The sequence below is a fragment of the Oculina patagonica genome, chromosome 3, assembly GCF_052425735.1.
Source record: "Oculina patagonica isolate OP01 chromosome 3, crgOcupat, whole genome shotgun sequence".
NCBI classification, from domain to species: Eukaryota; Metazoa; Cnidaria; class Anthozoa; order Scleractinia; family Oculinidae; genus Oculina; species Oculina patagonica.
Window position 1 is genome coordinate 27226693 of NC_135760.1, and position 15066 is coordinate 27241758.

The window sequence follows — 15066 nt, forward strand, 5'->3', positions numbered from 1 at the left end:
TCAATGTACTTTGATTATTGTATTTCGGGTATAAAAAAAAAAACAATTTTGGAATAAAAAAAACGCTCTTTGTATTTTTTCAGGTTACTGCACTTTTGATATTTATCATAACAGATAATTTAAAAATATGTTGCTCAATTAATTTGATTTGATTTTATGTTTTATAGAAATAGGTTACTTTTTACCCAAAGTACATGTGGAGATATCTAGACTTGGATAATGGAAATACATTTGAAAAGGATTTTTTTTTTTATTGAAAAATTTGGAAATTTTATTAATCTTTGCAATGACTCAAGGGAAGACATCATGAAGGAAGTGTACCAGTTCGCAAAGGTTCATGGGAATATTGTCACGCGTGTGTGGTTGTATGAAGGTAATCAAATTGCCGAGGGCTCGAAAAAGTGCAAGTTTTAAAGATTGTAAACAAGGTTAAACGGCAAAAGATAGCTCCATGGCTTAGGCGATGAGCGGAAATGTCCTATGAACCACCAGTTCCTTCAAGGAAACTTGGCTTTGGTGATGCAAAAGCTCCCGAAAGCAACAGTAGATTACAATCACGTCTTAGTCATGGAGAGAAGCCAGGCATGTATAATGCATATTTGCAGTGCGTAAACAGGCTAAAAACTGTGATTTCACGAAATCGTTTTGATCAGTAGTTTCGTTTTTGTAACGTGTGTTCTTTATCTTAGTAGTGAATGGTCTATCGAGATCACTGCCCCGTTTTGAAGAGAATGTCCAGAGAGAAGATTTCAAACTTCTGATAGATCCCGCCATAAAGAAAGGACATGCTAAAATCTACAGATACAATGGAGTATTTCCAGGGGTAAGATTATTAATCGTGGATAAATGTGTCGTGATCTTCCATCGTATTATCTGTAGAACTTTTCTAAACTTGTTTGTTTTACTTCTAGCAACCACCGGTTGTCCCAAAGGACCCTCGCTCCAGGAGAACGAGAATATGGACTCTCAACAAAGCCGATTTACCAGTTCCTAATTTCAAGGTTTGTTTTGGTCCACGATCTGCCTTAAAACCAATACTTGAAGCTGTTTGTGAACACTTTTGTAAACTTTTTTTATAAATATATCTGATTTATTGACATGGCAATTGTTGTTGCCTGGCCAATTAAGCGATTGCCACTTTATCTAAGTAAGCTTATTGTTTTGGTGATTCCCTTTTTAATAGGTGGACAAGTGGTATGTAGGAATTCCTCCACAACGCGAAGTCCACTTTTCAGGATTAAATGACAATGTGGACAAGAAGTTTCTACAAGAGATGTGTGAACGCTATGGGCGAATCGATGCCATCAAAATATACTATGATCCACAAACAAAGAAACACACCGGAAAGGCTCGTGTGACTTTTGCTACTACCACCGCTGCTAAAATGACAGTTTCTAAATTGGATCACACTTCAGTAATGGGAAACATCATAAAGGCACAGATCGATCCAAATATCAAAGGTAATTTTAGGTCTATGCTCTTTCCTTCGACTATGAACGATTTGTGATTAAGCTGGGTTTTCAGTAATGTGTGACCCTCTATTGATGTTTGTGTGTTACTAGTATTGTTTCCGATGACAGTTGTACATTTCAATTTTGTTTTGTACAAGTGCATTGTGGGAAACTTCCCAACGAGCAGAGTTGGTACTGCACAGAGCTGATAATTGATTTAGGCTATCATGTTGATAATTTCGCAGTTTACACAAAAAACAGACTTCTATTTTCTCTAATATTTTGTTATACATTATGTACTCTGTTTTCTTTTCAGTTAAGGTCTTATATCTTTTGGTAACTGCAGTCTTTCTCCTCATTCATTAAATTACAGATTGATTGTAAAATATAAAAGATCATATAAAACATGTGAAGCGAATATTGTATTGAAGTAAGGTGAATTAGTAATGGAAGTGTCATAATCCCAAAGCATCCAGCTGATTTTCACAATATTTACTGCAATCTTACATTATTGAAGTTTTTATGTATGTGTTGTGGTTTAAATTTATCTTTGGTTTAAATTTTTTTAACCAGTTTGATTTTCATATTTCATTGTCTCAAATTCATTATCATAACATGAAACAAAAGGAAATAAAAATCAAACTGGTTTGAAAAAAATTAAACCAAAGAAAAATTTGAACCACAACATATGCATTTTGCCTGAAGATAAGAATTTGAGGCGAAGTTCTTTCTTGTCATTAAAATTCAAGGTTTTTTCCTGTTTATTTCAATCATCACTGTCACAGTTTTACATGTTCCATTATTGTAATGAGTAAATATTATCAAATATTTAAGTTTCTAATAATGTTTATATATGGTTGCCATCTTGCCTGAAACTTAAGTTCTGTTGTTTATCATAGCTATATATTTCTCTGTTGTAATTTCACCTTAACAATTTCCTAAAAACCAATCATGGAGATTTGACAATAAAAAATTTGGTTCCTAAATGGAAAAGTGGACACTTGCAAGTTAACCTTAAGGTTAACCTAAAGGTTAAGTGGCGTTCAACTGAATCCATCATTTCACTGTTACAATAGAAATAACAATTTGCCTGCTCCAGGCCAGTAACAGAGCTTTTGTATCGGAAATCAGTTGTGCTTGAGAATCAGCCATCAGGATTTTAATTGAAAGGTAGGTCATATGACTCCCTGCAGGAAAAGAGTCTCAAAGTTCCACAAATGATAAACCAAAGCAAACATTATCTTAAACAGTCATTAGATTTTGGCATACCATGGTTACGGTATAATTTATACTAGTAAATATTTTTTCTCTTTTTGATAAGCTCCTGAAGATGCTTGTCATGCGTACCCAATATTTTTGTTTAATTTAGTGTAGTCAATGTGCAATGTTTATGCTTTTCTGGTAACAATGTTTTGTGATTTTAGGACATGACATTCATGGCAAACTTCCTCCAGCAAGACGAAATTCAGGCCACGAGAGCTGTCCCACCCCTACTTCTCATTCCTCAACTCACTTGCCAACTCCATCACCTTCCATGATATCACAGTCGTCATCTGCAGATGGTTCAGTGATATCACCTTCACTACTGCTGATGAAAAGCCCTGCATCATCAGTGCGACTTCCAGCAGATGTTTGGGGAGCGTCACTTAGTAACTCATGGGACAGGACAACAGCAGGTGCCAACAAGTTGCCTCAGAGTGGTTCAGCCTTTATGTCCCCACAAAGTGTGTCATCTGCACAGTCTACATTTGAACCAGTCTCACCGCCACATGTTTTCCACAAGAATGACGAGCCCCCACCACCTCCACCACCAAGCTCAAATCCACCACCACCACCAGTGGAGAGAAGTTCATCTAAAGAGCCCCCACCACCACCCCCTAATGAGAAATCTGGTACAGCTCCTTGCATAAAGTATGAAGACATATCTCCTGATCCTGTATTTTCCCCTAGAGATGAAGACAAGTCAGCCTCTACTCACAAAGACAAGGATGATGTCAAGACAATTACCAAGCTTATTGAATCATGTAGAAGAGAGTCCACACATACTTCGTCACCTCCTAGCAAAACTAGATCACCTCGCATTGACAGAAGTGAGAGTTACACAAAATGGGAAAGAAGGAAACAGATGGAACGAGAGGAGAGACATCGTGACAAATACAGAGACTCTGATAGGCATGGTGGAGGCAATGATAGGGATCATGGTTATAAAGATGATCGAAGGTTTGACAAGCATGGAGACTATAGACATAAACGGGATGATAAAAAAGTTGATAAGAGAGACAATTACAGATGGGATGATTATGACAGAAACAGAAGTGGAGGCCAGTACAGGGACAAGGATGATTACAAATATAGAAAAGATAGAGATAGGTATAGTACAAGTCCAAGGAGAGGGGATGACCGTAGAAGGTCAGATTCACGAAATAGAGATCCTAGATTGCGGGACAGAGATGGTGAAAGTGGCGATGGAAAAGAGGTACATAGTAAAAGACTGAACGAAAGAGATAAAGAGGGACATAATGGAGAAGATGACCGCTGTCGTGATCCAAGATTAAAAGGAAGAAATATGGAAACTTCTGATATTTACACTAGAGATAAGAAAGTGAAAGAACGGCAGAATGAAGGAGGAAGTTCCAGTTTCAGTTCCAGTTCCAAGGAGCCTAAAATGGTGGACAGTGAAAATAAAATGTCAGACAAAGACAGAGAGAATAATACATCCGAGTCGAAAATCAAAGATCCCAGATTGCAAGGAAGGGATAATGAACAAAAAAGTATTTATGCATCTGCACAGAATGTCAGTAGCAAAGACACTTCTGATCAAGAGCAGAAAAATAACACAGTTGAAGATGAAGATCATGAGTCAAGAACAGATTTAGCAAAAGATGAAAGTGTCACTAAAAGTGCAAGTGCAGCAGAGATTATTTCATCTGTGGTAGCTGGTGCTTCACTGGGGGAAACAAAAGCAATAAATAGATACTCAGAGGATGCATATACAGTTGGTGTGGAAGCTTGTTCTGATGAGGAGCCATTACCTCCAGGCGATGAGCGTGATGTTGCTCATGAAGTACAATTAGACATTACCAGAAGCAAAATCAAAGCTGCACAGAATGCCGTAAAGAAAAGGAAACTTTCTGAAACTGTTCAAGATGAGAAGCAGAGCAATGGATCTAAAGCTAAAAAGATACAAATAGTGTTAAAAAGTGTTCAGCTCAGTGCAGCTGAAACAGAACTGGACCCTCCATTGAACTTAGAAAACTCACTGAAGGATAAGGAATATGGTGATGAAGCACATATTGGTTGGAGAAATGTGTTGCTTACAGCTGATAAGACTTCACCTGAAGTTGCTGCAGACGTTGCAGTTTCTTCTTCAGAGGCTGAAGTCAATTCATGTACAGTGAAAAACTTACCACTTACAGAGGACATCTCACCCTGTAATTCTCCTACCATTGAAGCAACAAGCCACGTGGAATGCAGCAATTCAGCAGTTTCCAAAGAACCATTATCAAGTGACATTTATTCAGACATTGAAGGAAATGATGATGACAATGATGTTGCTGATGTGAACAATGATGATAATGATGATGCCATGTCATTATCATCCATAAGCTCAAATGAAGACACTTTAGAAGTGACTGAGCCTGATAGCAAGCCTTTACCAAAACCCAAAGGCATTTCTGTTCCACCCCCAAATGTTGTGTTTCCACCATATCCACCTCCCATATTCAATCCCAGCATACCACCCCCTCCTTTCTTTAACCCAAGGGTACCTCCTCCACCCCTAGGACCTGTTTCTGTTCCCCCTCCACCCCTCCCTGCAGTTCCTCCACCTCCTAATATTTGTCCACCTTTAGCTGCAAGGCCCATTCTACCGCCAGCAGTACCACCACCCTCTGGTCCACCTATCCCAGTTCCACCTCCATCCATGCCGCATTCTGGATTTTATGATTCAAGGAGAGCACCTCCATTCTCTAGTGTCAGTTTTCCTAACAGCGGGAGTTATGGATACCAGAAAGTAGAGCCGAAGAAGCCTTGGACAGCTGTGATCATTGATGAGGTTTATAGGAACATTTGTGGTGATCTGGACAGGGTTCTCAAGAGAGATATCTTTAAGAAGCTTGTTGAAGCATCTGCATTTAAAGCTTTGGAATCCTGGTGGGATAACCAGTCCAAACCTAAGGTGAGTTTGTGCAAACAGCTAGAGTGTCATATTACTCTACAATTCACTTCTTTATTTGGTTGTGTCTCATTTGGCTTATGCATGCATAGTAATTATTAGATGAACTCTTTGTGATATCCAGAATTCCAAGACACAGTGTTGTACAAAGATACTTTTCTTAAAAGATGTGTATTGTTTATTTATTGTATAGTACTGCACATAAATTATGTTCTTCGCTTAACTGCCCTAATACCAGCATCCTACTTACCGTATTTATTTGATTATCGTATTTACTCGAATAAGCACCGCCCCTGAAATAATCCTGCCCTCGAATAAGCGCGCATTTGGGCAAAAAAAGGTAATAAGCGCCGCCCCAGAATAAGTGCCGCAGTTTCAATCCTGCACTTATTCGACGAATTCTGTTTACCTTCCCCCTAAAAACAGCACTTATATGTACAAAGCAACTCTAAAACAAACTTGGACATTTTTTCCCAGCAAAAGCAATGTTTTGCAGTTCAAAGTGATTGTTTTACCGCTTGCCCATTAGTTTCTATCCAACATTCTTACAATACGTAGTTCTGTAAATGTTGTGAAGGCCGCAAACTTTGCCAGGACACCTAGTGCCACTTCTCTCTTCAGCAAGAGACTAATACTGACAACCAAAAGACGCTATTTTCAATTACTGTTAAAGATTAAATTCTTTTTGGCGGCCAAATTTTAAATAAGCGCCACCCTTAAGTAAGCACCAACCTCGAATAAGTGCCGCACTTGAGGCGCGAAAAAGTTAATTAGCGCTGCAGTGCTTATTCGAGTAAATACGGTGAGCGCCCTGGGTGCTTATTAAATTTTTGGACCTTGAGAGTGGGCGCTTATTTGAAGTGGGTGCTTACTCAAGGCTGGGCGCTTATTAAATTTTCACCATTTTTCAGCAATTAGTAAGTTTATTTTGCAACAAAACAATAAATATTAACAAAACGTGAAGATGTACCAAAGCAGAATTTCAAACATCCATTGAAAGTTTCTTTAAAATCCTATAAGAATTCGTGGTCCTTGGGATAGTCTCATAGTACTTCTTTATCAATTTCAATCTCATTGCCACTAAGAAATAATAATCAATACTTCTCCTGTGCAGAGTGGGGGTGTGGGGGGTAGTGGTGGGTGCTTTTTTGAGGCTGGGCGCTTATTAGCTTTCTCACCTTTAGGGTGGGCGTTTATTCGAGGTGGGCGCTTAATCAAATAATTACGGTATAACAACTACTTTAGCCACTTTCTCTTCAACAGCATTTCATTTTTCCAATTTTTCATGATGACTGTCACAGTGATTTAACTAACAATTAAAGCACTTTTACATAGATCGGTCTCTACATCTGTAGGTTATACTGAAACAGTCAGATGACTCACTCTCGATTTCTATCATTCAGCTGACAGAAACTTCAAGGCCCGCTGTTTAAATTGCACATGCTCCCAAGGCAGTCTATCAAAAATTAGACTGCCTTGTGTAGCCAATCAGATTGTGAGTTGCCTAATAGTCAGTCACGGGGTTGTGCTAATTACCAATATTGTTCATCGTTAGGCTACAGCACTTACAACTGCAAGTTCATCAAAAAACCTACCTATGGGCCAAACTCCAACATCCACAGTTGGACTTCCATCAAACTCAGGCACTGGGGCTTCTACAATTGGACCAAGTCCTTTTGAGAGGTCTCACAGCACTATGCTTGGCTTGCGTGCTTCACTTCCCAAGCTACCCTCTTTTAAAGTTAAACGGCAACCAGAACCTCCCAAAACTGAAAAGTTGGATAGTTTAACAAGAAAGCGTAGTAACACTGAGTCTTCAGATGTACTTGAGCGAGAAACTAAAAGAAGGAACTTGGATGAAAGAGACTCAGAAATGGAGACTGATTTAGAGAGCAGCTCTGGATGGGACAGGCGACCGCGAACTGTTAGCAGATTGGATGAGGTGGAGCGTAGTCAGTCACCACAACAACTGGATGACAGTATGGATGCTGCTCCACGAGCTACAATAGTGAGAAGCACTGAAGGTGATATTTCCTTGACAAAATAAAAACTAAGTGCTAACCATTTGTTGTTGTTTTTTTGTTGGAGGCTTGGAACGGACGCTTGAAAAAATGCAGTATAACTGGATTCCACACGTGATTATCTCTTTGTGCTCAGCTGCTTTAATGGGTTCTATTTTTGGTGGTTGATTTTTTCATTTTATTATTTTTTGTACTGGGCAAGAAAGGCCATCATGATAAGGTTTAAGACTTTGTTCTCCAAAACAAGTTGTTCCCTTTTTTACTTAGTATACTTCTTATTCATTTATAGCTGATGAGCGGCGACCAAGTACAGGTTCATCCTTGTACCACACACTGTACTCCAGCAGTAGCAGTAGCAGTGAATCAGGAAGTGAGGAAAGTGAGTCTGAAGAGGAGGAGGAGAGCGAGGAAGGGAGTGATGAAGAAAGTGAAAGTGATAGCGAGGAAGAAAGTGAATCAGAAAGCGAAGAAGAAGAGACACAAGATGAAAACAAGGAGCAAGAAGAGCTGGAAGTTGAAATGGAAGTTGACCAGCAATTTGACAAAGATCAAGAAATGGCAGCTATACTTGTAGAGGAAAAACAAGGTAATAATTTAGAAAATTGGTGGAAATGATAAATAAGGATAAAACAGTTTAGTTACCCCTTTTGATGCAGAAGTACATGTAGATTGATAGTTACAATATTTTCAGATCCGAAAATATATAATTTCCTATTTCCTTTTTCAGACCGACAAATATCATTGATCATACGTTATAAACATTTTATCTGTTTGGTTTTTTTTTTAATCTGATTTTATCATGTACCAGTATACTCCTCAAAAATCATACCTAATTTCTGACTCAACACAAGAATGTCAGGGTTCATTACAGGTCATGGAAAACCTGAAAAGTTATGAAATTCGAGTGTGGGTTGTGGAAAATGGTATTGATTGTAGAAAATAAATTAGGCAGGTTATTTTTGGTGAAGAAAAGGGTAAAAAAGTACTGGAAATCAAGACAATACTTTTTTGGAGTGTGGAATGACACATACATACTGAATGAGTGGGCAAGATGTGGGCAAAATAGCCTCTAGCCTGCAAACAGGGGGGGGGGGGATAGCAGGGCAGAGAGCAAAAACGATGCATGAGTTTTTTTCTCTTGCACTCTGTGTTTTCACCCTTGGAACTTGTGTATCACTCTGCATGCTCCACTGTGCTTAAACCCAGTTGTTCAATACTAGTTATGCAACGCTTTCTCGTGGTATACTAGGGAATATCCCACTTGTCACTTGTATTTTCTCGGTATACACACTCGCCTAAAGGCTCGTGTGTATACCGAGAAAATACAAGCGACAAGTGGGATGTTCCAAAGTATACCACGAGAAAGTGTTGTGTAACTATTTTATACCATGCCATAGAAAATACGCTTACTAAAGTTCGTCGAGAATACAATCGCAGCGCTCGATGGGAAGGTTGGGTTGAATATCTTCGAATATACAACGGCTTTCCTGTATTCTGATTGGCTGTATTTTCTATGGCATGGTATAAAAAGGTAGATAACACTATCCACCGGATGAATCACGCAGTATGTTTTGTTAAGACTTATCTACTGGATAGCGATTTATCCGGTGGGTAGGGTTATCCAGCCTTTGAACAACGGGGGCCCTGTTCAACAGGCCAGTTCCTTCTTCACTGTTTGGCAGGCAATCACAATCCAGGATTTGGTTATCTTAGCTGCTTCTGAAGCTAGGAACATAATAAATGTGTACATCAGCTTGTGCAGTGGAATACAGCAGCCAAACTTTGTAACACTGTAGCCTCCCAACCACAAAAGTGACACATTAATGTAGCACTAATTGTAGACTAGAGGAAGGTCTTTAAATTTCTTTAAAAAACACCAACGGTCCTCTATCTTTTTTTTTTTTTTTTAACAGATGCTTTCCATGAACTCTCTGAAGAGTTGTCAGCTAACTTACTTAGCTCCAAAGAGAATGAGGATGAAGCGAGCTACAATAAAAACCAAGAACCTGAGAAAACAGTTGAAATGACAACTGCACCTGAAAAAGCTAATTATCGAGTGGAACATGCTGCACCCACAGAAACATATCGATCTTTCCACATTGCTCATATTGTACCTGATTTGTTCAAAAATCACGACGATTCTGTCGACAAGGCTACAGATGTTGAAGAGGAAAAGCTATCACCCGAAAATGAACAAGAAGTAGGAGAAATATACCACGAACCTGTAAAACAAATAAAGCTGGAAAGACCGGATACTCAGACTATTGAACATGATTCAGAGAGCAATCACCGCCCCTCAGAAGAAATAAATACAACTATAAAACTTGAAGAATCCTTGGAAAAAACAGAGGTTAAAATTCCCATAGGAGCTCCTGTGTTTGCTTTTCAGGATAAAGGGTTACCCGATAAAAAGACATTTAAACCCGACAATCTTGAGTTTTCCAATGAAGAGAGGTCATACTCTGAAATGGATGAAAACTACAAATTTTCTGATGAACGAATGCCACTTCTGTCTCCTGATAAACCACTGGCTGTGTCACTCATTGAGCTCGACCATTCTTATGGTTTAGCTGTTCCCGAAGAACTAGCAGTAACTGTAGAAGAACCTGAAGTGTTTGAGGAGAACAATAAGGAGCCACCCCTCCCTAGTGACAGAGAGTTAACTGAGTCACCTGTAGTGGATATAGTGACTGTTGACTCTGCATTGACTTTGCTTCCTGTGCCTGAACTCACTCCTAAGCCCCAGTTTCCTGTACGGTCATTTGAGGCTGATGATGAGCTGGTGTATGAGATTCACAGACTGGGCATTGATGCAGAGGATTGCTATTACTTGAAAGTTGGCTTTGAACAACTTCAGCAAGTCGCGTCTGATTCAGTTGTGGATGCACACTGGACTACTCACCCACATATCCTTTTGATTTCAATTAATTATTATTTTTTAATCACGACAACAAAAACAACAAACAAGTTTTTTAGAACAGTTAGAATAATTGCAATACAGCTCAAGACAATTTACCGGTACCTTATTACTGAAAATTTTTGCGACACTTTATTTTCACGACTTTGGAGAATTTGATTATCATTTCCTCTACTGAATGAGGCACTTTTTTTCTTTCGCCACAACAAAAATTGATGTCGCGAAATTTCGTGTAATGAGAAATAAAGGTTATGACTGTATAGACTGACTGACTTTTGCATAAGTTTGCAAGTCTGAACTGTGAAAAGTGACTATAGGCAGCCAAGTCTTTGTAGGGTTTATAAGTGACAAGAAAAGAACTTTTGCTAGCCCACGATAGAGCAAACTCAAGGTAAATCGGATCACCCGGAAATCTTTCTTTCTGTTTGATGGTTAATTCTTCTTTAACTAATTTCACCGACCGCTCAGCCTGTAACGAAGTTCCGCCGGAAGCAGAAAACAGAGCATGGTGTACGTGTGCACGTGACCGGATGTGCCCGCACTGAAGGGTATTACAAGATAGACATCAACGAAAAGGCTAAGTACCTACAGGCTCAGAGACGACAGCTGCAGTGTCAGGCTAACGTTACTGCCGAAGAACAGGTACTCAGCATTTTGCATCAGTGAATATGAAAACGCTGCCCCGTTTGGGGGTTATAGTTTCCTTTTTGTCCCATATGAAAGAGGTGGGATGCTCGCCGTTCCTCTTAGGAGTGTAAATTATGGATTTTGGTCTCTCTTAGGGTTTCAGGACAGAACGGCACTATTTTTATCCTTCAAGAGCTTGTTAAGCGTTCATGGGCAAATTATCGTCATACAGTGTTAGCGGTCTACATCGCTCACGCATGAAAAATGGTATCTTTTTTTTTGGGGGGGGGGGGCAAAAAAAAGCTTGTGCCACGCCCAGACTGGTCTTCTTTAGGGATTTAATTCACAGTTTTCCAACGAGCCTTTCAGCCCCCTTCATATTCCCCGTCCCCTGAGCTATAATGATGTACTTGAGCCGCTGCGACGTACTTCAAAATAGACTTCTTAATTTTCACAGTTGAGTGAGTAGTATAGAGATGATTGCTGTCTGTCATACATTTTATTTTATCATGATTCTCAGAAAACAGACGTCGGCAACAAGGCCAAACAACAGTCACGTGAACACAGAGCGATTCAAAGAAGATTACAGTCAGTGGTGTGTAACGAGGAATTTGGCGACTTGCTTAAATTCAATCAGCTCATGGTAAGAAAATCAACCTAATTTCTTAACTGTGAAAAAACTGGGTTAAACTCCTTGAACTTTGAGTCCTAATCGATTTTCCTCACTGTTCATTTGCCTTGTATTTTAACTTGTGAGAATTAAGGGAGCATTTTTTTACTTCTCTGCGTGACAATAAGATTATTATGAGGGAAATCTGAAGGTGGGGGCTGTTGGAGCACACTGAAGTAGTATAGAAATGTTGATATAAGATGTTGATAACTGACACGCTTGGGAATTTAATTGAAGTAAAACTTGCTTGTAAACAACATGAGAGACATGAACCTCTCTGGAATAATTGAGTTTTCTTGCTAGTGGAGGGGCTCTCTGTATGCGATTTCTGCAGTCTAACAAATAATCAAATTGCTCTCAGAACTTTTTGCTGTTTGCTCTTTTTGTCAGGTGCGTAAAAAACAGCTTCGCTTTGCCAAGTCGGGTATTCATGACTGGGGTCTGTTTGCCATGGAATCCATTGCAGCGGATGAGATGGTGACAGAGTATGTTGGAGAGGTGATCAGACAACCCATAGCAGACATCCGAGAGCGGAGATACGAGGAGATGGGAATCGGCTCAAGTTACCTGTTCCGTGTAGATCAGGACACAATTATTGATGCTACCACTAAAGGAAACCTGGCGCGCTTTATTAACCACTGTTGCGATGTAAGTCAAATCAAGTTCCTTCGCTTAGTCGTGTAATTTGGGTGCGAGGGTTAACTAACGTCTATCTGTAACCCTGTCAAAAACACTAATGGCATTAAACGACCCGGGATATCGTCCTTTGATATTGAAAATCGAGTATGTCATGAGTTCCTCTGCAAAAACCTCTGCACGTAATTGCTACCACAATAAATATTTTGTACTATTGTATTTGTGTATCTTTTCCTGTTTGTTACCTGCACTGATTAGTGGACAGTGTTACACCTGACAGAAATCCATAACAAGAACATCTTACAGACTTCTGACACTATCTAAAAGTTTCTTTTCACGGGTAAAGAAATGTTGTAAAACAGGGTTTTACATTCCTAGACATGACTTTAAAATCGCATTTATTTATTGGGTATCTTATTTTGATTTAAATACAGCGTGATTTCCATTACTTGCATTTGTTCTACTCATTGTCTCTTCTCTGATTTTTTTCCCCTTTTTTTCTTCTCTTCAGCCCAACTGCTACGCCAAGATAGTCACGTTAGAGAATGCCAAGAAAATAGTGATATATTCCAAGAGAGATATTGAAGTCAACGAAGAAATCACCTACGACTATAAATTCCCAATTGAAGACGAGAAAATCCCTTGTTTATGTGGAGTACCTCAGTGTCGGGGTACATTGAACTAACATTCCAGCAGTGTATATATCTATATTTATATTTATCTATGAATTTTGTGCAAAGGACAGAGTTTGTTTAGCGTATTTTGAAGTTAACCACAAAAGAAGCTTATTGCTTCAGTAGTCACGTTATTCTTTTCGTAATCTATTGCAATGTGCCCCCCCCCCCCCCCACACACACACACACACACAAACACACACACTTTAATCTGTTCTTTTGCAAGAAAAACCGAAAATTACGATGATTTACAGTGAGACTTTTTCGACGAATTGCAATGGTTTGTTGATCATTTGTGAACTCTGGACGCCATTTCAGAAAGTGATGTGAGATGGAAAACATCGAGTAGTTGTGTTTCTCTTATTGTTCTTTACCCGTGCAAACTACTGCAGCTAGCGCTCTTGTGATTAAACTGGTTGTATTCGTTATACACAGGGACATTTTGTCTCGTTTTTGTGGTAGAGTGAAATAAAACTATTTCTTGACTTAAAATAAAGTTTACTGGAAACCTTATTACTGAAATCGATCCAGTGGCGCCCCCCCCCCCTCCCCTCGTATTTTTAGAACAAATAGAGGCCCGATGGGCCGAGAAACTTTTTTTCGAGAGCGGTCCCCCCCCCCCCCCCTTTATTCTAGGGTCTGGATGATCGCTTCCTCACCCCCTCCCCCTTATCTGAAGGTCTGGATCCGCCGCTGCCGGAACTTTGAGATTTGATCATTCGTCCTTCCGATTAGACATAAGTTAGTTCTCTTCGCGCCATGAGGCGCATAAGGCTGTAACTGTCTCTCGCCAACTAGCCCTGTCTTGCGTTCTCTCGCCAACTAGCCCTGTCTTGCGTAGCCTCCCACGCAGTCGTAACGCGATCGCAACTAAGAACGACTGCGTGGGAGGCTATGTCTTGCGCTGCGCCCCTGACTTCCGACCAGCTGGACCACCCCTTCTGTCTACATTCTTTTTTCACCGTCCTTCTCCAAGTGGTTTTAGGTCGTCCCACTTTTCTCTTCCCTTCAGGTTGCCACTCCATCGCCACCATGCAGTCATCATTCCTCTCCTTTCTGAGCACGTGGCCAATCCAATTCCATCTTCTCCTTCGGATTTCATCACTGATCTTCTTTACGCCTGTTACTTGGGAAATTGTTGATTAGACATAAACTGCTTGTTTTTTTACTCGTAGACCTACTCAGAGCCCCATAACTCATCAAGCCACACCAGAAGATGAACAATAAATTCAGAAGGCAATAATGGCGTGTTTACTTTTCTCTTCCAGTTCATGGTACTAGAGCGATTATCACCTAAGTATCTAAAGTACCGTATTTTCTCGATTAAACGCCGGGTACCGAATAAACGCCGGGTCTCCAAGGTGGAGTTAAAAATATGCCCCTAAGGTATTTATTTAAGGTATGATAAGTTGTATCTATATCAGCCAGATACATTTTTTGTCAAAAACAGCGAATAAAAGCCGTTTCTAAATGAAAACCAGGGTCGAAAAACTGCGGGAGTCAAATAAACGCCGGGTCCACCCAGGTCAAGTTTGTAATAAACGCCGGGGGCGTCTAATCGAGAAAATACGGTACTTTGGTTTTCCATCGCTACGCTTAGTTTCAACTTCCTCGTCCAATCAGAAGTAAAAACAAAACCAATCGTGACTCACTCGCACACGTTTTCCCGCGCTTCGTGCCGACTGTAATTGCTTCGAGTTTTGATTGGATTGTCCATGTCCTTTGTGATTAGTCAGAGTGATTGCTTTGGCTTTGGTTTTAGTGCACTCAATCGAAAATCACTCTATCATAAAGCTCGAGTACGGCCGGACGGATTGACGTGAAACGGTCCAGGAAAGACCGTCCGGTAAACGTGAGTGAGCGCGCGCGCACGCAAGTGAACTAAGTGAGAGCATT

The 15066-nt window shown here is 39.9% G+C and overlaps 1 protein-coding gene across 3 annotated transcripts; it reads left to right on the forward strand.

The window, feature by feature from the left end:
* Positions 1 to 368: 368 nt before the first annotated feature.
* LOC144647329 (uncharacterized) lies at positions 369 to 13608 on the forward strand. 3 transcript variants are annotated; one of them, XM_078507116.1, is made up of 12 exons: positions 369 to 582; positions 690 to 823; positions 912 to 1001; positions 1184 to 1460; positions 2876 to 5628; positions 7181 to 7649; positions 7936 to 8232; positions 9560 to 10549; positions 11018 to 11205; positions 11711 to 11833; positions 12251 to 12508; positions 13008 to 13608. In XM_078507116.1, exons 1-12 carry the CDS (start codon positions 474 to 476, stop codon positions 13179 to 13181), a joined length of 5862 nt encoding a protein of 1953 aa, XP_078363242.1. In that variant the 5' UTR covers positions 369 to 473; the 3' UTR covers positions 13182 to 13608. The 3 variants fall into 3 exon arrangements, with proteins under 3 accessions (XP_078363242.1, XP_078363243.1, XP_078363244.1); XM_078507117.1 differs by having other exon boundaries at positions 9560 to 10543; positions 11012 to 11205; XM_078507118.1 differs by having other exon boundaries at positions 693 to 823.
* Positions 13609 to 15066: the final 1458 nt, after the last annotated feature.